This window comes from Castanea sativa, chromosome 7 (assembly GCF_040712315.1).
Source record: "Castanea sativa cultivar Marrone di Chiusa Pesio chromosome 7, ASM4071231v1".
Classification (NCBI taxonomy): domain Eukaryota; kingdom Viridiplantae; phylum Streptophyta; class Magnoliopsida; order Fagales; family Fagaceae; genus Castanea; species Castanea sativa.
This window is the reverse complement of record NC_134019.1, coordinates 1,045,640-1,066,532: the sequence shown is the minus strand read 5'-3', so window position 1 is coordinate 1,066,532 and position 20,893 is coordinate 1,045,640. Positions and strand designations below refer to the sequence as shown.

At 37.0% G+C, this 20,893-nt stretch overlaps 1 protein-coding gene across 1 annotated transcript; it reads right to left on the bottom strand.

Annotated features, from left to right (window-relative positions):
* Positions 1–878: 878 nt before the first annotated feature.
* On the bottom strand, positions 879–19,523 carry LOC142642951 (protein CTR9 homolog). Its single transcript, XM_075817415.1, has 24 exons — positions 19,180–19,523; positions 19,031–19,097; positions 18,733–18,927; positions 18,393–18,493; positions 17,627–17,680; positions 16,375–16,491; positions 16,203–16,266; positions 15,864–16,078; positions 15,428–15,512; positions 14,660–14,760; positions 14,225–14,317; positions 13,735–13,803; positions 13,538–13,630; positions 13,120–13,386; positions 12,428–12,508; positions 12,168–12,326; positions 11,807–11,902; positions 4,826–4,927; positions 4,643–4,750; positions 4,322–4,546; positions 3,720–3,986; positions 3,547–3,618; positions 1,783–2,100; positions 879–1,279 (listed from the first exon to the last, which is right to left on the bottom strand). The coding sequence occupies exons 1-24, from the start codon at positions 19,318–19,320 to the stop codon at positions 1,097–1,099; spliced, it is 3,273 nt and encodes a 1,090-aa protein (XP_075673530.1). The 5' UTR covers positions 19,321–19,523; the 3' UTR covers positions 879–1,096.
* Positions 19,524–20,893: the final 1,370 nt, after the last annotated feature.

Genomic DNA, 20,893 nt, shown 5'->3' with positions numbered 1-20,893 from the left:
TTGCTCCCCCTCCCTCTCCCTTCATCCAAGCAGGTCATTGGTAAAAGTGGGGTTGATCAGTATGAAGAACTAGGATCCTTGGTTACCGATAAATAAAAAAGAACTAGGACCCTTGGTAGAATCTTAAAAAGCACCGAGTTAAGTACTTCCAAACTATAGAAAGTTTTAAAAAGTTATGAAACTCTCATTTTTGCTAGATCTAGACGGGGATAATTGGTAGATAACTTTATCTCTTATTTATTTTATTTAACAAAGAGACCAATTCCTTTATTCGAACTTGCAACATATCACTTTTGATAACAGAGATTATTGCATCCAGAACAACCTCTAGTTAAGTTCATTTCTTATCAAGGTAAAAACCGTGGGCTCATAAAATACTTGATAAAGATAACGGCATTTAGAAACAGAGCACTTCACTTAACAGATTTGAGATTTTCCTTTAATGAGGTATCACACTAGGGTTGCAAACATTGTTGAACGCAGGCTTCAGCACGGTGTTGGAAGCATGTTATTTCAGAAAGAATATCCAACGGGTTAAGTCCACGGTATAATTCTTATTGAAGACCCAGACAGATTAAAGCAGCAACATATAGTCCAATTAACTTCCATACATCTAGCTCCCACAAACTCATGCAGACTCCTTAATCATGCGACCCAAATCCTAACCACCTTTACAATCACTAATTTATATTAACTTCCAACTTTCCCAGACGAATATTTCAGCATTCCAAGTTCCAACTACTATCAGTATAAATTGCCTAAAAGAATATCCAACGATTTTAGATAAAGTATGAACAATTCAGCAACAAGGATGTCCTATATTTTCAAAATCATCAAGAGGAGAGATGCAGCTGCAAGGAACCTAGCATAGCATGTCATTTGGAGATATGAAAGCTGCTTTATATTAACGTAAGTTTTGAAAGAACAAAAAGTTTTAACTATATGTCAGAACTCTGGGGAGCACAAACAACACATAAATATACAAAGTAGCGATCCCCAAGTAAAAGGCTTTCACATTGACTGAAGGGACAGATTGTCCATGTCAATTTAAATATTAGCTTGTTACGGACCCTTCAGAGATTGAAGAAGTTCAATCTCAATCCTCATCCTCGGCAGCATCAAGTCCATTTGGCCTATGACCTTCGTCTTTGACTTCTTCATCACTATCCCGCAGCTCTGGGGAATTCTCTCTGGACAATGGCTGCCTCTCCAATGGCTCATCATCGTCGGATTCTGACCATGCCCGCCTCCGTCGAACTGTGGTTGATGAAGGCGCAGCCTTCAACAAAGTTTACAGAAAAAATGAAAATACATCAGTTAGCAGAGAGGATAACAAAATGTTGCAAGGAAAATTTAATTCCCCCCACCCGCCCACCCCTCCCCTCCCCTCCCATCTCTCTTCCAGGGCATGCTGGGCACCAAGGGAAAAGGGTAAAACAAAAAAGAATTAACAGTTTGCAGAAAGATGCAATCATGATAAATAATGATATGATTCTCCATTGACCTGTTGCCCAATGTAGCATATAGCATACCGCTACTAAATAAACCATTCCAGTATCCAAAAGGAAAGACATCATTATCTATATACTTCTGAGATCATGGTTACAAAAAAATTAGATCACAATTAAGATTGCCACACATCCGATATCAAAGTTTCCAGCCACAATCTCATGTTGCAACATAGATTGATTTTGAAACATTTCAGTAAGAATCTAAGCAGATACCAGTTGTTTCTTGAAGTCAGAACTACTTCATCCAAAAAATAAAAGTAAATTAAATTACCGTATCATCTTCAGCATCAGAATCTTCAAGCCCAGCAGCTGCAAGAGGATCATGAGCATTCTCTTCTGCGTCATCCTGATCATTCTGACTTGTAGGCTCCCTATAATTTAAGTTAGCATCTTCATCTTCCAGATCTTCCTGATCATCCATCATGTCAGCTTCTGCTTCCTCTGTCTCATATCGCGACTTCGAGCTCTTGTCCTTCTTTCTCCTCTTTCCACCTTTTCTCTTCTTCTTCTCGCTATTCCCGCCTTCCTCATCATCAATCTCTGACCTTTCCCTCCGCTTAGAACCAGGTGTGCTGCTCTTCCATTGCTCCTATGGATGCGAGAAACATGTTCAAATAAGAAAATATAGATTTTGCGAGGATATTTTATTGTCATAAGTGACTAGCTGGTTGTATTAAACTCATAGAAGACCAATGGAACATAAACAGTAAACATCTATAAGCATCAAGTTGCTCCCCATGCAATACTTAATAAATCAAGTCCATCCTGACCTGCCCCATATCACAGACAAACTAACATGAAATAGGAGTTCGGTGACAAACATGACCAAGCCATTTGTAATGCACAAACCTATTTGTGGTGCACTCCGCATCTAGAACACAAAACTAAGGGCCCCAAACATCTCAAAGTTTGGAAAAAAGTTTCACTCTGAGTGTTTATTTGGTTGGGAGGATAAAAAATATTTAGTTTTTCCTCATGTGTGTTTGGTTTGGGGGATAGAAAAGTAGAGAAATAGAAAACTTTTTTTGTTTGGTTAAGAAAAAAAATGAGAGGATTAAAAATGTAGTTTGAATAGATTTACTTCCATAACCCTATTACATTAAAAAAATAATGCTGTTAGTTTAAAAAAAATAATTAAATAAATAAAACACAACCAGTCACACACAAGTGGGAGAAGATGGGGGTAGATGGGTAATTTCCCATCAAGCCCCCTCTTTCCCCCCACTTTTTCTCCTCAAATTGGGGAGACTCCAAAATCACCCCAAATGGTGGGCCTATGAAGAAAACTCTTGGGCCCCACCAAAATCTCTCCCATTTTCCCCTCTCAACTAAACACCCTCTCATACCATTTTCTCCCCACTTTTCTCTCCCCCAATTTCACCCCAACCAAACACACTCTAAATGGATGTGCTTATTCAATGCACAAGCATTAATTGCAGCATTTCATTTATAATTTATAAATGTTTGTGATCTGTATATATCCTTACATTTTATATTGGTCTTGTACGGGCATGCAAGAGCAAATACATAATGTAACTGAAATAGAATGAACCGTGACCCAAAATAGCAGTAAATAAAGCCTATCCCTAATTATGGGGCAAAATACTATACCATACAATTTGAATCAAAAGATAAAATGTTTCAATAAAATTGCTGTCGATTGATAAACAGCTCCTTTCTTTACTTTATTACAACATATATTGTAACTGACTTTAGCAAGAGTATAAATCTGAGACATACATTCTTAATCATGTATGCTTAAGATACATTGCATACCTCTAAGGCAATGGCTATCAATAAGCAAAGATATTTTAATTAAGGGAAATGTTAACAGATGCCCTAAGGACATTGGTTTAGGAACAATTTTTAGAAACATTTTATGGAAAAATAATAAAGCAATTAATTTTTCTGACAAATTTTTATATTTTCCATGAAAGTAATGTTAAAACTTTCCTAATATGGTTTATTAACAATTGCCCTAAAGGTACCCATTAACATAACCCTTTAATTAAAAATACATAGTTGGTAACCTTACCTTTATACGCTGAAAATGTTCCTCCTGTTGCCTCACCCGCTTTAGCTCATCCTCTTGCTTTCTCCTCTCCAGCTGTTTTCACACAAAGTATCAGTGAATTTACGGCATATAGGGCTCAAAGAATGTGTTCTTGCACAACAACCATAGATGTTCAGGGTATAAAGCAAGCAGACCTGAAATTTCCTTTGTTCTTCAGCCTTACGACTGGCTTCCTCAGCCAACGCAACCTGTCGAGCAACTTCTTGTCTCTGCCGGATCTGCTGCTCTTCACGAATAGCTGCTTCAAGGTGAGGTTTGGCTGCGGTAAGTACATTCTTGCAATAGTCAATATGGGTGTCAATTTTCTTCTCATCAAACCCATGAAAGTGAAGGTTGGAAGCAGCAGACAACTGACTAAACAGACGAACAGCATTATCTAGCTCTGCAATTGTTGACCGCACCTACTTGAATTCCAATGCAACAGCAATGTGAGAGCAAGAGAGAGAGAGAGAGAGAGAGAGACTATATTATATCCAGCATAATAAAAGCTTTCCAAAAAACTCAATATAGCCAATGCCACTTCCAGCTTAAACATAGTTCAATTTAAACAAAAATTATGAATGTAAATTACATCCATGCCAATGGCATAGGCAGGTATAATTCAAAAATGTCTCAGTGAAGAACAAGTTGTAGCAAAACAGAACTTCACACATTTAAAAGCTACATTAAATGACAAACAGAGACCCATTAACAATTTAACTTAAACAAATGCAACTCAGAGTAAAGTTTGTACAACCTCATCAGCAGTCTTCTTAGTCTTTTGTAGTGTTGATGCTGAAAACTTCTGCAATGTAACTCCTGCATCAAACCTAAGTGTGTAATTTGAAGGTGCCAAGTGGATGGCTCTCAGTAAAGTTTTTTTGCAGTCTTGCCACTGTTCAGCTTCATAATAAGTACGAGCTAAATAGAGGAGAATCTGAGAGTCTGTGTTATAGTAAAACTTCCGCAAGCAATTTTGATACTGCAAGACAACATGGTTCATGAACACATGCATGCAGTAATGAAAAGGAATATATAGATAAAGGAAAGAAGTATACAAAAAAATGAGATCAATTACCATTTTTACAGCCAATGAAAAATTTCCTTGCGCAAAATAAACATGGGCCAAATTTATCCAAACATCTGGCATCTGGACAAAAATGTTTCCACTAGCTGCTTCTTGAACCTACAATAATTCCACAGTGAAAACTCTTGCAAGTTTATACATGTCCCAAAAATGGGGTATACCTATTTGGCATACCTGAGTGAATATATCTTTAGAAACATCAAAGTGGCCTTTCTCTGCCAAAACCACTCCCGCACCATTGGCAGCATACAGATTAGCAGGATGCTGAAGCAGAACCTACAAGTATTGGTACAGAAAAGTACATGCCACAGAACAGAATTCATGATTAATGACAGCAAAGCATTAAGACAATAAATTAAGCATTAAAGGGAAGAAACTGAAACTAAATGAGCTGTAAGCACAATGAATCAAAGGATGAACTCTAAAAACATCATGCCATAGTATTACATTGAAGTAAGAGGTTATTAAAATCCAGACTAATGTGTACAAGTCAATCAAATACGCTGTTTAGATGGTTCATAATAGAGAGCAACACCATTTTTCATTACCCTTTTTAATTTTCTTCTTTCTTTTCTTTTCTTTTTTTCCCCGTGCTAGCTATAATTTTCTTTATCTCCCTCTCTCCATGAAAGAAGAAAATTATGTGTTACATCTTGTTTGTGAGATTGAGATATATAAATATTTCATGGAATCTTCTGATTTCTGTGTATTTAACTTTTTTTGTTTTAGGTAATAAGAGTTTTATTGATAGGAAAAGTACAATGTGTTTACGATTGTAAACTCATTGCACTAGAAACAAATACAATCAAATCAAATGGAAAGTCTAACAGAAATAAGGAAATCAAAAATGGAAATACAATGGGTAAGACCCCAAATACGAGACCACTAAAACACAGTCCTAGCTAGCAAAGTCTTCAATAGATCTATAGGTCTCTCAATGTCCTCAAAGTTTGGGCATTGTGTTCCTTCCTTACTAACCACATAAGACACGCTAGTACCATATTCCAAACATTTGAAGAATAAGTCTCCAACCAATTCCTCCAAGCGAAAAGAAGAGAGATAACTATATTTGGCATCACCCACTGAACAAACATAAGAAAGACTTCACTCCACAAAGCATGAGCAAACTTACAGTGGAGCAAAAGGTAATCCACAGTTTCTTCTTCACACCGACATAGACAACACCAATTAACAAGAGGCAAGTTTTAACAAGGTTATCTATTATAAGAATCCTAGCCCTAGCAACTGTTTATAAAAAATAAAAATAAATAAAAAAGAAATCCTTTTAGGTACCTTAACACACCAAATGCTCTACCAAGGGAGAGAAACAGAAGGGGCTTTCAATAAAGAATAATTAAAGGAGCACACATCAAAAACATCACTATGAGCGAGAAACAGAAGGGGCTTTCAATAAAGAATAACTAAAGGAGTACACATCAAAAACACCACTATGAGTCAACTGCCAAATCGGGGTATCGTCACCCTCCCCCCTTGATATCTTGGTGGAAACATGTTCAAAGAAAGAGTAAAATCTCCCCAATTCCCAGTCATTAAAGTCGTGACGGAAGAGTAGGTTTCAACTCCTACCTCCCCCATCTGGTGCATATAAAACCAGATAAAAAATCAAAGCTTCTAGAGCCACAACATAGGCAAACAATTCCGCATATAACTCTTTCAAGAAATAGGACCACTCCAAGGGTTGTACTAGAACCGAATGCGAATACCCTCTCCCACTGCATACACCACATGACCAAAGAAACTTTCTGCACCTTTTCTAATGTTCTTCCACAAACCACAGGCATGTGTCCCTCTAACAACTCTAGTGCACCAACCACCACTAACCTACCCATATTTGGTGGCTATAACCTGACGCCATAAATGGGTAACTTCCTTCCCAAAGCACCATAGCCACTTCCTAAGTAGAGCTTCATTAAAAAGCCCACTCCTCCAAATCCCCAAACCACCTGCCTCCACTGGCCAAACAACCTTATCCCACGCAACAGGCAGATCTCCCCAAAGAAGATTCCTCTAAATCCTCTCTACGCTATCCGCTACATGTTGTGGAATAGTAAACAAAGAAAAATAATAAGTTGGAAGACTCCACAAGGTGCTCTTCAATAAAGCCTACCCACTTTTGACAAATATGACCACTTCCAACCTATGAGCTTTTTCTCCATCCTTTCTATAATAGAGTTCCAAATCAAAGCATCCTTAAAAGGAGCCCCAAGAGGTGTTCCCAAATAAGACATGGGCAAACAACCAACCTTACAGCATAAAATATGAGCCAAAGCATCCAAATTCTCAACCTCACCAACTAGCACAATCTCACTCTCACCAACATTTACTTTCAAGCCTATAATAGCTTCAAAGAAAATCAACACCATCCGAATATATAATAATTGTTCCCTGGATGCATCACAAAAAAGAATAGTATCCTTAGCAAACAAAATATGAGAAATATGCAAACCTCCTCACGCACTGGGACTTGCTTGGAAACCCCTAAAAAAGTCTCCCTCTTTTGTCCTCTTTAATAACCTATTAGCACCTTCATCACCAACAAGAACAAAAGTGGAGATAATGGATCCCCTTGATAGAGACCACGAGAGCTACCAAAACATGTACTGTAAAGATACACGCCTTCATCCATCTCCCCACGTCTCCCTAAAACCCATCCTCTCCATAAGGTAAAACAAAACACTCCAATTTACATGATCATAAGCCTTCACAATATCCAACTTGACAATCACACCAAGAATACCACTCTTCAATCTACTATCCAAGCATTCGTTTGCTATGAGAACAGAGTCAAGAATCTGTCTTCCCCCAACAAAGGATTTCTGGAAGTTAGATATAAGTTTATCCAACACACATCGTAGCTTGTGAGACAACACCTTTGACAAAAGTTTGTACAAACTACCCAAAAGGCAAATAGGGCAAAAGTCTTTAATATTAACAGCATTGATCTTCTTGGGTATCAAACATAGAAATGAAGCATTAAGAGATTTCTCAAATATGTATTGTCTATGAAAGTCCACAAAGAAAGCCATAACATCCTCCTCAATCACAGACCAACACTTTTGAAAGAAAGCCATGGTAAAGCCATCAGGACCAGGAGCCTTATCACCCTCATCCTCCGGAAGAGCTGTAATGATCTCCTCCCTTTCAAACTCTCTTTCAAGTGAAAAACGATAAGAATAACCCAAACTAGTAAATTCTAACCCATCAATAGTGGGCCTCTAAGATTCAGATTCCTGATATAAACTCTTATAAAAACCCACCACCTAATCCTGAATATTTGACTCAGCCTCATACATAATGATCTACAATTAGAGGACAATGATCTAAAACCACACGAAGGAGAAGCCATTGGATCATGTCCAAGAAGTGGTCGTCCCAGTAAATTGAAACCAAAACTCCATCTATTCGTGACAGAGAAGGATTCACAAAGTCTCGAAACCACGTATACTCACCCCCCACCAAAGGTAGATCAACCCAAAAATTCCTCTTGATAAAGTCTGAGAATTTGAACAAGGCTGGACTAAACGAATTACAACCAAGTCACCCTGTTGGAAATCTGATAATGTTGAAATCACCAAAGACACACCAAGCCAAACTCCACCTCACTCTCACACTATCAAGTTTTGCCCATAAAGCATCCCTAAGACCAGCATCAATCGGACCAACCATACACCCCCATACATATCCAAACAAATCCATCTACCACACCCTTCAACAAGACAAAAACAGAAAAGCTACCAACCGCACAATCAATTTTCTCACACCCTTGTGTCCCAGGTCACCAGAACTCCCCTTGCTGTGTGAACAACATACAATGCTACCCAATCTACAAAAGGGCTACCCCAAAGACTTTTCACAACAAAAGAATTGGTACAGTCTAATTTGGTTTCTTGAAAACACACTACATCACACTTCCATTCCTTAAGTAGATTCTTCACAGTATCCCTCTTACGAGGATTGTTAAATTCTCTCACATTTCAAGATAAAAGTTTCAAATTCATGGACGACTAACAGAGCCCAACCCACTAAAATTCACAACCCCTCTGGTTCATCTACCAAATTGCCCATCATAATTAATAGTAGAAACTAAATTCCGCAATACCCTCATACCTTCTTTAGATGAAGAAGCAGTGTGGCGAAGACTACCTACAGCTACTTGTTTCTCCCAAACTTTCTCAAGTTGTTGAAAAAAATCAACACACTGCCTCTCACAAGAATCAATAGGAAAACCCACAAACTTAACAAAGCCATTAATCATCTTACTTCCCCAAACTGAAGGTTCCAAGTCATCCCCCACAGAAATGTCATCTGGGTCACCCTTTGTCATTAAATCAAAACTCCCATTAGGACCCAATTGAGCCAGAGGTACAAATTCCAGCAAATTCCGATTATCCTCAGCATTATCTGATCCCATGGGATTGACCCAATTCAACAACAGAGTCTCATCTTCGACAGAATCAGATGCCAGCTAAGAAAGAGGAGAGAGAATCGATTTTGTTCCAACAATAGTTGATGGCGAAGCATATTGGAGGACATCAATTGCGTCATCAAAGAACCCATGGTTGAAGAATCAATAAGTTCTGTGAAGCCAGATTGCCCATCAGAGTTTGAAACACACAAACCCTCCTCAATCCCACTGATCAGACAGCCCATAGCTAGACCCATGAAGCAGCAGGAATTCCCCGCCCCTTCTCAACACCGCTACTTAGAGAGCCCACCGAAAGATTACTGGCAGTCCCAGCCACATCAGACCTTGAGAGATCCCCACACACCTTACCGGTACTAGGAGGCACTAGCAATGACTTCTCAGCTGAGACATGGGAACCCAATCCTTCACCCATCTCCCATGATCGTGAAAGGCCTTGTTTTTCCAAGTGATTAAAGGCACCGGGTTGAACCTGATGGGTTTTGGCTGGTTGGGCATGTTAGGCTTGCTTAATAGGCCTGAGCCCATTAGGTTGTATAGCTTGGACAGCCTTAATGCCTTTGGGTTGAACGAAATGGGCCCACTTCACCAAACATTGGCCATCACCTTCTAAATCAGCAGAGATTTTTAAATAAAAATGGGCCTGAGTCCACTTAAAAGAAGATACTCGCACGAGCCTGCCAGATATGAGGCGAGTTGGAATATTTGATTTTGAATAAAATAAAATCCCCCAAATCTCTCCTGATTTTTAATTGCTAGACAGTTTTGGAAACTGCTTCTCCAAAAATAAACACTTCCCTGATTTCACGTGCCCATTAAATTCTTTCCAAACGTGATTCCTTGGATTACCGATGGATTTTTCAAACGCACCACCACCGGCAGCCACCTACTTCCCCAGCCTAGAAGCTGATTTTCCCAAGAAAAAATCACACAACTTCCCTTCAAGAAAAGCCCATTGTGATACTCTAATATTTCCACAAAAACACTCCAAGATTTTATAATTCTCATGAAACCGTTTGAAAAATTGTTGCTTGCTAAAATCCCAATGGCATAACTCTACCAAGCATGCAATGATCCAATCCAAACCCGATCTACCAACCCAAATAGAACCATGATTCTTGCCCTGTTTTTCAGTGATGGAGTAAGAATCCATACGACCCCCATCAAAAGCCAAGAAGAAAGCCTTTGTGTCGATACGAAAAGAAGAAGAATTCCCCCATCCCCCTGATAAAGGAGGAGGCTTAGCTTGTGAAATATGGGAATTGAGTTTAGGTGAAGGTTGCAGCTTAGATTTAGGGTCCAGAGTTTTTAGGGGTAGGGAGGATTGAGCCGGTGTATATTGGGGTACGTACTGACCAAACTGACTTGGCCAGTAGTAAGGTTGTTGGATAGGGATAGGATGTGTAGGGAAGAAATAATGTGGGGTGGGGAGAAGATTTGGGGTAGCGAAAGGTGGGAGAGCTTGTGCATTAGGATAAGGTGGTGGTGGAAGGTGTTGTGGGAAAGAGGAAAAGAATGGCAGTGGTGGGATTTTTTTTTTTTTATAAGTAAAGGAAATTTTATTCAAGAACTTAATAATGAGTCACCCGGGTATACCGGAAGTATACAGCCGGGGACCAACATAATCAAATACATAAATTACAAGCATCCATCAAATCATAAACCGAAGAAATAGAATGACTTCTTATGATAGACAACAGTCTGATAGAGTTTTAAAGAAGAAAAGTTTTAACTCAGCTATAATCCTTTCAGAATCTTCAAAACACCAGTTGTTTCTCTCCCACAAACGCACCACATCAAACAATGAGGGACAGCCATCCAAATAACACCATTATGATGATGACCAAAATTTCCTTGCCAACAAGCAAGGAGCTCAACTACAGTCTTTGGCATCGCCCAATGGAAACCAAACAAGGTGAACACCATAGACCACAACTCATAAACAATAGGACAATGTAGTAAAAGATGGTCTACCGATTCTCCATTACTTTTGCACATATAACACCAATCTAGAATCAACACCTTCTTCTTACGTAAATTATCAATAGGAGCAACAGGCAGAGTTTGCGGTGGAGGGAGGGAGCGAGGTGGAGGGGGCAGGGTGGGAGCACTCATAGTTTAGCCCATACATACATACATACATACATACATACATATATATATATATATTGATAAATAGCTTAGCTCATATATTTACCAATCTGTAATCTTTCATACTCTCTAAATTTTCTTCTATGCTTTTATATATAATATTATTTTCTTGTTCTCTTTTTTTTAGTAGTAAGTTGCATATGCATCCAATGGGTTTTGAAACCACAACCACTTCCTTCACCCCAATCTTACAGGAGGAAATGCAATTTGAGCTAGAGCTCATTGGCTATAGTTTTCTCTCTTTTCAATTGAACCTAACTACTTTAACCTCCAAGGTTTTTTACAACACCAGCCAACAATTAAGCACTGCCATCAATTTAGTTATATAAACTAACAAATTCCCTATAGAACTACTTTTGATCAAATGCAAAACATTAATGGAATTTTCATAACTGCAACATACACCCACATAGAAAAGCTATTGAGCAAAAGCACTTGTATAATTGGGAGAAAAAAAAAGTGCAAAAAGTACCATTCAAACAGAAGGAAATAAGGAAGTGATCAAGAAATATTGCAAAGCATAGCAATCAAAAGGAAATAGAATAACCAGAAAATCATACTCTTGTATACAGTTCCTTTGCTTTTTCCAAATGGGTAGCTTCCAACTTGGGATTTCTTTTCTCATTGCGTATTGCAGCAAAGTAGTTCCAGTTTCCCTTTCCAATGTCAAACAATCAAATGAGATGAAAATGTTGTACTAACGATAATGATGAAAATGACAATCTAGTGACAAGAGCAGAAAAAACAATCAGAATACTAACATGAATTCTCATTAAAATTACAAGACGATTATACTGTTAAAAAGACTTCTTTGAAAATGCACTTTTGTCAAGGTTTGCAGGATTTTAAGAGAGGACTTTATGAAGTAATACCACAAAATTTGACAACAATAAAAGCACACACAGTGAATAACATATGTACCAGAGAGAGTGTGGCATAGGAATCCTTTCCATCAGTTGCATCACTAGCAGCCCGGAAGGTTTCTTTTGCTTTAACCCAGTCATCATTTTTTAACTCCAACTCACCAAGCATAGATAATGCATTAGGGCACTTGTCGTTCACCTTCAGAGCATCATGAACCTATGAAAAAGGAAGCATTATATGAAAACATAAAAATAAACACTATATATATTATAATAATAAATGACCTAGAAGCAGGAAAGTTATAGGTTAATAACAACCAGTTCGATGCTTAATTGAACATTGTTTCGTGCTTTTGCAATGGCAGCTAGTCTCAGATAAGCATCAACATAGTCTGGATACTGCAAAGAACGAACAAAGGAATAAAGCAAAACCTACCAAATGAAAAAAAAAAATAATACAAGGACAAGGTCATGAAACATCAGACAATTATTACAGAAACTAGTTGAGAAATCTATAAACAATTAAACATAGATGAAAATAAATAAAACAAGTTGATAACATGCAGAAACATTCTGCAGTTAAGCAACTCTTTCGGTATACATGTATGCTACAACAAATTTACTGTCAAAAGTAAGCCCCTTCCAACCAGTTGGGGTCACATGGGTGTGGTTGAAAAGAAACAACATAGCTAATAACAGTACCATTTAAAAGGAGATGGCTCAGTTCAAGTTAGAGAGCACATACACACACACAATGCAAATGGCCAAGAAAACTATGAGTTGAGGGTATGAAGGAAAAGATACGTCCTAGGAAAAGCTAAATGGAGAACAAGATACATGTGGCTGATCCAACTATCTCTCAAGTATTTCTACTAAATGTTAATAAAGGAGTTTCTACTAACAAAGAATCCTAATTAATGCCATTCCAATCCCCTTAGTGATATTTATGTATAAAAAAGAACATAATTGAGATTCATGTGTGTGCACATATACAGAAATACACCACATGCCTTATATAAGATTAGTCGGTACAAAATGCTTGCAGTTTCAGCATTGTTTAACTGCTCTTGTAATCTGGCAAGATTAAATAGTGGTGTGACTTTATTCCAAGGTAGTTCCACATTGCGACCACTATCTTCAAGTCGATGAAATAATTGCCTGTCCTTGTATTGAACAACCGATGCACTAGCATCAATCTCTTGGAACTTCTCACTACCCTCAACGAAAGGAAGCCAAATTCCATCACCTAGAGCCTCCTTGAAAGATTGTTCAGCAAGCTATCAAATAAGAAGACATCAAGGTTATTATTGCTGGTTGCACCAATAAATTTGCTTTCCAATGAAAAAAAATGAGTGTAAACCACTCAAGAACAATGGAAAAGAATACTAATTGTAACTTCTTATCTAATCCTTTGAGAATGGCACAAACCTCAAACTCTCCCCTTTCAAAATGAAGAACTCCAATATTGTTAAGCAATTCAATTGGTACTTCTTGACCTCCCTTTTTCAAAAGACTGCGAGCCTGTAACATTATTTGAAGTCTCAATTATCCGAGAAAAATTGCAGAACTGGATGAGGAATTAACACTTGCTGTCTCCAAAAGAGTAATGGATAGGAAGCCCTTACAGTTTTGAAGGCATCCAGAGCTGCTCCTGTGTCAGATGAAATTAACAATTCCCCCAGCTCAAGAAATGCCTATATCATAGTTAGAAGAATCTTAAGATGTGAAATAGAAGCTAAACGAAAAATGTAGCAAACTGAATTAACTTTGGTTATTTACTTGAAAAGTTGAAAGCATGCAACTCAGAGGACATGGTAGTTTGCATGTTAAAACCAAAGGAAGATACAGAGAACATCCTACATTATCATATGAAAAGAAGGATTTGGCTGTTTCACGTTTTCAAAATGATGAAACACTAGCTGTAACTGTAGTCAAAAACACAAATATCACTATACCTTACTAAATTATTTTCAGCAAATAAAACTGGACTCCTCCATACACGTCCAAACAAATGCAAGACACGGGTGATAGTGTTGCAACAAACCAGTCCTTGGTAGGGAGACTTGTTCAATAAAACATCAAGAAACAATAGATAACATAAAAAGGATCAACTACCTGAGAATCACGTGGGTCAATTTTGGTAGCCTTCCTCATAAATTCCTGGGCCTTCTCAGTCTGGCCAAGCTGAACATATATGTGCCCAAGAGCCTATAGCATGAGAGCAACATCAATTCAACGTGAACCATAAGGATAGAGTTGGAGGGCTAAAAACAGATTTCTGATTGGTTTGGACATTGCATGTCAAATGATCTTTAAAGACATTTGCAGTAAAAATGATTTGTTTTCTTACAACTTCTTGCCTGAAGAAAAAAAAAACTAATATATTCTAGTAAGATGAGGTAGTGGCACTGGCAGCTGGTGTCGGCAAGGTTGCTAGCAAGAGCAATTGCAAGATAATAGAAGATGTGGAAATTATTTTCACTCAAGTTACATTCACAAAACAATCAAGCCTAAAAATCATGAAATAACACTTTCAATTGACTAACTCACTTTCAATGTCTCACAATTATCAGGGTAAATCTCCAAAACCTTATCGAAGTTTGACTGTGCACTTCTCAAATCCCCCAACTTCAACTGTACTTGTCCCAAACCTGTCATCAGTTTTCCAGCATACAAACAAGAAGCGATCAGTCAAAAGAAAATAAATACGAAGCCCAATTATAACAATTCTGCAAAAAGTGCTCCACTTGTATACAATGTTGAACAATATAGTAGTCACCACATTATGCACGTTGAAAAGTGGTAATAAAACCCAAATCCATTTGAACTATTAAATATGAATCCCATATGATTATATGAACACAATTAAGCATGCTTCAAGTTACAAATACATCAGGCATTTATCTGTTACATAAAATAGCAATAATCAAGTCAACTCAACTCAATTAAGCCTTAATTTCTACTATTTGGAGTTGGCTGGGGCCTGGGGGTATCCTTCTTTGCCAATCTACCATATCCATGTCCATATAAGTAAAATATTATATGATCATATTGTTCCCCAAGGCCATATAAGTATAAAAAAAAATTAAGATAATTTTTGGTCCCCTATTAACCCTTTTCACACCTCCAATGCAAATCCAACTGATGACTACAGCAAAAGTTTATACAATGCATTATAGCCCCCAAATAAAACAAGCATGATTGTGGTAAAGAGGAATGATTAAAAATTAAAGCATGATAATATTATGCCAACATATCAAAAATGCTTATAAACAGATTATAACCATCGTGATATGACAATGGCACGTGGTTACTGACCATAATAAGGAAATATAAATTCATAGGGCTTATTGATTTCCTTGACAGATGCCATGTAGTACAGCCCAGCTTTTTCATAGTCCCCCTAAAGTTAAGAAGCAGAACATTAATATTATTAGTAGTCAGAAAGATCACAGGAGACAGCAAAACAAGCTTTTAAACAAAAGAGTTAACTTCAGATGTATGCCTAACAAAGGGAAAGAGGGGAAAGAATGAAAGTCAAGGGAAGAGAGAGAGGTGCTTTAGGTATTCAACGTAAATCATTTGTCATAATACATGATGGATAAGGGTGGTTGAATACAAAAAGAAGACAAAGATTCACTTGAACAGGCAAAACAGTCTGCTTTATTTCCCCCTCCTTCCACCTTTTTTTAGAAAGTAAAAACTTTGCACACCTCATTAAAATGGTATTAAGGAAAAGGGTATTGTTTCCAACCTTGCTATGGTAAGATCGTGCTAAATTGTAGTAAGAATGTGCCTTTGTTGGTCCATGATTGGTAACAGCAAGTGCAGTTTCAGTCAGTTGCTCAACTAAAAAATGTTGACCAGTAAAGAAGAAGTGATTTGCTAGATAATTAAGCGCCATTGCACAGTAGGGATATATATCAAAAGCTCTCTGCATTTTTTCCATTCCTTTCCTAATTCCAGTAGCTGTGGAGATATTATAGAGCAGCAGAATTAGTCTACACAAAATGATAAATTAACATGCACAGATAATGAGAAGATCATATAAGACTTGACATAAGGAAAATAATATTTTCTGACATAGCTTTACCTTCATTTGTATGAAGATCCGTAATTGCAAGTGCAACAAGAGCCTCAGCATTTTCTGGATCCAACTGCACATATAATCATGAAACATATGTAGACGACAGAATTAGTGAAAACTTGCAGCATGTGCTGTAGATTTTATTAAAATCAATTTGTATATAAAAGATAATACATGCCTGCAAAACCCTCGCAAATGCCTGCCGAGCTTTATCAAATTGACCTAGTTTGTAGCGACAGAGACCTATGCCAAGTCTTACAGCCGCAGGACATCTGGGATGCACTATCAATGCCCTCTTACAAGAGTTCCAATATTACAGGTCAAGAGCAACATCAAACTCATGTACATTGCTGAGAACATATCGCTAAAGTACAAATACATCAATCTAATGTCATGCAGAGGGCTAGTGATGATCCCTACCAATTTATCGCATGTATCTTTGTTGTATTTATGTATATCTACTTGTGTACGGTGTTATGTATGTATGTATGTTTGCATGTGATGCAGCCATGGAAGATTTATTTGTTACTACACAGATTCATCAATACAAGATCTATTTTATGAGGCCCGTGTGTGAAGTGCAATTGAAGTAAAAATCTTGTGATTTTAAAAGTCTAGTCGTATGTGTTCTAGGGTTACAGTTTTTAATCTGGGTTTTTATTAAACAAGTTATGGTCAATTTTGTATTCAAATTTAGTTGAGTCTAGATTTTCTAAGAGATTTGACTCTTTGTTATATCCATGGTACATTGCCTGTGCACTTGGGCTTCTGTTTTCGTTTCCTTTTTATTTTCAATAAAGCATTATTAGTTTTTTTTTTTTAATTCTTTTTCATAAGAGATCCGAAGTACCTTCAGTTTTATTTTCTTTGGGTCTAAGTAATTCTTTTAGCAGTTATTATTTATTACCTTCTTAGGTTTTTAGTTTACAAGTCATACTAGGATTCTTAATACTACTAGTTCAAGAAAGAGTCCTTGTATGTATGTTAGTACAAGAAATATTCCTTACATATATTTGTACTCAAATAATAGTTGGAGATCATTAAATATATATATATATATATATATATATCGAGTGTTTTTAGTACGGAGCCATGTTAGTCTTATTGAGTTATTATTTTTCCCCCTTTCTCTTCTTTTTTTTTTTTACTTCTTCTCTTTCTCGAGTAGTTCACAGGTACTGTTCATACAGCCCTGGCCCCTGAACACTCCAATTTCTTTATTTTGAGAGAGAGAGAGAGAGAGGAAGAGCCCTAACCCTTTCTTCTGCAACAGTAAATCAGAGACAAATCCTCCTAAATCTTATCCCGCCACAAGTGCAAGCAGACAAATTCCCCATTTTGTCCAACATCAGTTTGTATGTATGTATGTATGTATGCATGCACATGAAATCAGTGACTATTAAGGTGCACATAACATGAAAATAACAAACCTTGTACAGCTCCAAAGACTCACTGTAGCGTCCACGATTGAACTCAACACAGGCCTGCAAAATGGCAAATATCCAAAGCAAGTTATTTACAACAGAGGAAGTATGTGCGCACCAAACATATCAAATCATGCCCCAAAATGGCCTCTCCAGGCTGACCTGGTTTTTCTTCATAAATAGTTGAAGAAGCTCCTAGTCCTTAAGTGAAATTTAGCTCTAATGGTGCTATTTACCATCAAGGTCACCCCTCCACCCCAACCCTAATGTTCTCAACTTCCATTTCTACATCACACTTTTTGCTACTGAGAGTCCCATGCGCATGGCACACAAACCCCTCAAGTCCACCAGATGTGGAGAGGACATATGGTATACATTATGCCTATCATCAATTCAAGTCAGCCTCAAGCTCAACTAAGGGTTAGCTAAAAGTCATGCCTAAAATTGACATATATTTAAAGAATTATTCGAAAGACAATAAACTCCTAGACAGACTAAAATAGTGAAAGAGTTTTGCATTGCCAAAACCACAAGTAATACAGACAAGGCTTTTTTGGGCAAAGTCAGCATCACATTATCATCTAGAATGTGTAACATACCAGGTTAGGAAAATAGATGGAGATTTTCATTTTTCAATGCATGGAAACAAAAAATTTCAATTTGACCAACTATGGTTCACCAGAGGACAATAATGTTACAAAATTTACAATTAAATATTGATCTAAGGTGATCCTCAAACAAAACAAGAAAGGAATAGCAAAATTAAACATACCTGGCCCAGAAGAGCTGGAACATTATCGCGATCTCCATCTAATACAATCTTAAAAGCAGCAAATGCCTGTTCTACATCACCCTTAGCCAGTAAAAGCTGACCTGTAAGCAGCAGCAGCAGCATATTACCTCTAATCTAAAACATGGCTAACTCTTACTCTTTCAGTGAAAAAGCAAAATAGCACCTAGTTTTGAGAATAACAGCACAAGTAATTTGCATATACTGAAAACCAGCATCTTCCAAATTGTGATCAAAATCTTATAAACAGTGACAAGAGTCAATCATTGAAGAGTTGAATATCAACAACAAGTATGTATGTATGTATGAAAAAAGAGTTGACCTTTGCCAACCCAAGTAGAAGGCTCGTGCATGTCGATCCTAGAAGCTTTGTTATAGTATTGAGTAGCCAAAATGAAATGTTCCTCCTTTTCTCTTTGTTTGGTCTCAATCTTTCCAAGGTAGCTATAGTAAGCCCCTAAAGCGTTTAAGATGGCAATCCTCTCATATCTAACATCCGAATAATAATCATCAATTTCTGCACACAAAAAAAAAAAAACAATTTTGAATTACATGACCAGATCAAATAAAATAATATAATAACCTAACAAGCATCGTGGAGTCGGAGACAAAAGGATTACCAGGGCCTGAACCTTCCTCCAAAATTTGACGGAATTGTTCAACTTTTCCTTGTTTGAAGTACTCCCTCTGCAATGCAATCATTAAACAAATTAGAAGTAGTAGTAGTGACTAAAAAATTGGAGTGAATTTTGGGGGTAAGGGAACTGACAGCGATTATAAGCCAGAGATCGAGAGGGGCTTGCTCGGCCTTGAGAATGTCGAGGATGTCGGCGGCGTCTCGGGGAAGCTGGTCCAGAGCCACCCTCACCTCCTCCTCTGAGTTCTGCACCGGTATGTACACGCACGCCATATCATATGATTGATTTTTTCTCTCTCTCTCTCTCGCTCGCTCGCTTCCTTCTACTACTACTACTACTACTACTTCTTTTCTCTCCGTGTGTCAGTGTGACTTCCGTATCTAATTCTAATTCTAAACACAGCTTTTTTGTTTTTCAGTAAAACAAAAGGAAGGAAGAAGAAACAACGGAACGGAACTGTTATTTATGTTAGCCTAGCCTAGAGGCACTCAAATTATTTACAGTTCGCCGCAGGGACGGGGGTATTTAAGGCTTTTTGTTCTTTTTCTTTTCCTTTTTTTTTTTTTCCTTGAAAATAGCCATATATAAATAATAATAATAAATCGTGATAAATTGTTAATGATAGGTAAAAAAGTGATGTTAAGGGTAACTAATAAATTTAAATAAAAACTAATAAAAACTTGTTAACTCAATTATTATTAAATTATTATGATTTTTTTTTTTTTTTTGTATGTCCCTGAGGCAAGTTGTAATTTTGGACATTTACTATTCATAAAACAAATCTTGAGGTCATAACAATCAAAACAATAATTCATTAGCATTAATCAGACCACCGAATTAAATTATATAAAAAAAAACAAGTTTTAATGGTAAGGGGCACTTGCATAAATCAAATTCGAACCATAAGTAAATATAATCTCTTAATGCTGATTAGCCTATTTTTAATCCAATTTAAATTAGCTAATGTGTCATGATTCTATTATCTAAGGGTAGGATTTATGGTAAGATTGCATTTATCGAATCTGATCCAAGTCGAAGCACTTAATATTTCTAGGGGTTTTTTTTTATATACAAAATAGAAATTCTACTATAAGCTAATCTTAGTGTATATATGTGTGAAACTCCTTCTTGGAGACTTGTGTGTGAAACTTTTTCCTGGAGACTTGAATTCTAGCCCTTGCCCCCCACACCCTATAAGCACTTATATTTGTGGAGGGATCATCGCATCAAGGGTGTGCGGTGGCATATTTCTAGGGTTTTAAATTCAAATAGTATGTTCACATGTTTAGAATTAGTTATAAATATTTTTCGATGCTTTTTTTGATTTATAATATTAGAACCACATGTTCTTGCATCTTAAATCTATAATTATTTTGTTGATTACGGTTTAGTTCATAGATCCAATTTGCTAAACGAATCTAAGAACATCCTTTCGATATAAAATTCTCAAACTTGTTTTCAAGAATGACATATGTTTTAGAATCAAATCTTCTTTTCTAAATTGAATCTCCTTGCAAATCTAAAGATCTTTTTTCAAATCTTAGATTGTTTTCAAAATCAATTTGGATCTATGAATTAATCTTAGTCTCTAATTTAATTATAGATCTAAGAACCCAATAAATTGTTCACACTCTTAAATTAGAGTTTATCACACTTCACACACATATTCACCATGCTTATCAATGTTTGTTTCAATATCTGCAATCACTTGTTCTTCAATGATATAAACTGCTTGAATGATATGATATGATATTGGCCATCAAAGTCTTAAAGATTGGTTTCACCAGGCAAGTTGGATGCCTAACACCTTCCCAATCCTATAACCTAGATCAAGAGTTTGTAGAT

Excerpts from the sequence above, each read along its gene's own strand:
- LOC142642951 (XM_075817415.1), bottom strand. The coding sequence starts at position 19,320 with ATGGCGTGCGTGTACATACCGGTGCAGAACTCAGAGGAGGAGGTGAGG. Across the intron at positions 4,751-4,825 it reads CTAAAGATATATTCACTCAG|GTTCAAGAAGCAGCTAGTGG; the intron begins GTATGCCAAATA and ends GAATTATTGTAG. Across the intron at positions 4,547-4,642 it reads TTTCATTGGCTGTAAAAATG|TATCAAAATTGCTTGCGGAA; the intron begins GTAATTGATCTC and ends GTTGTCTTGCAG.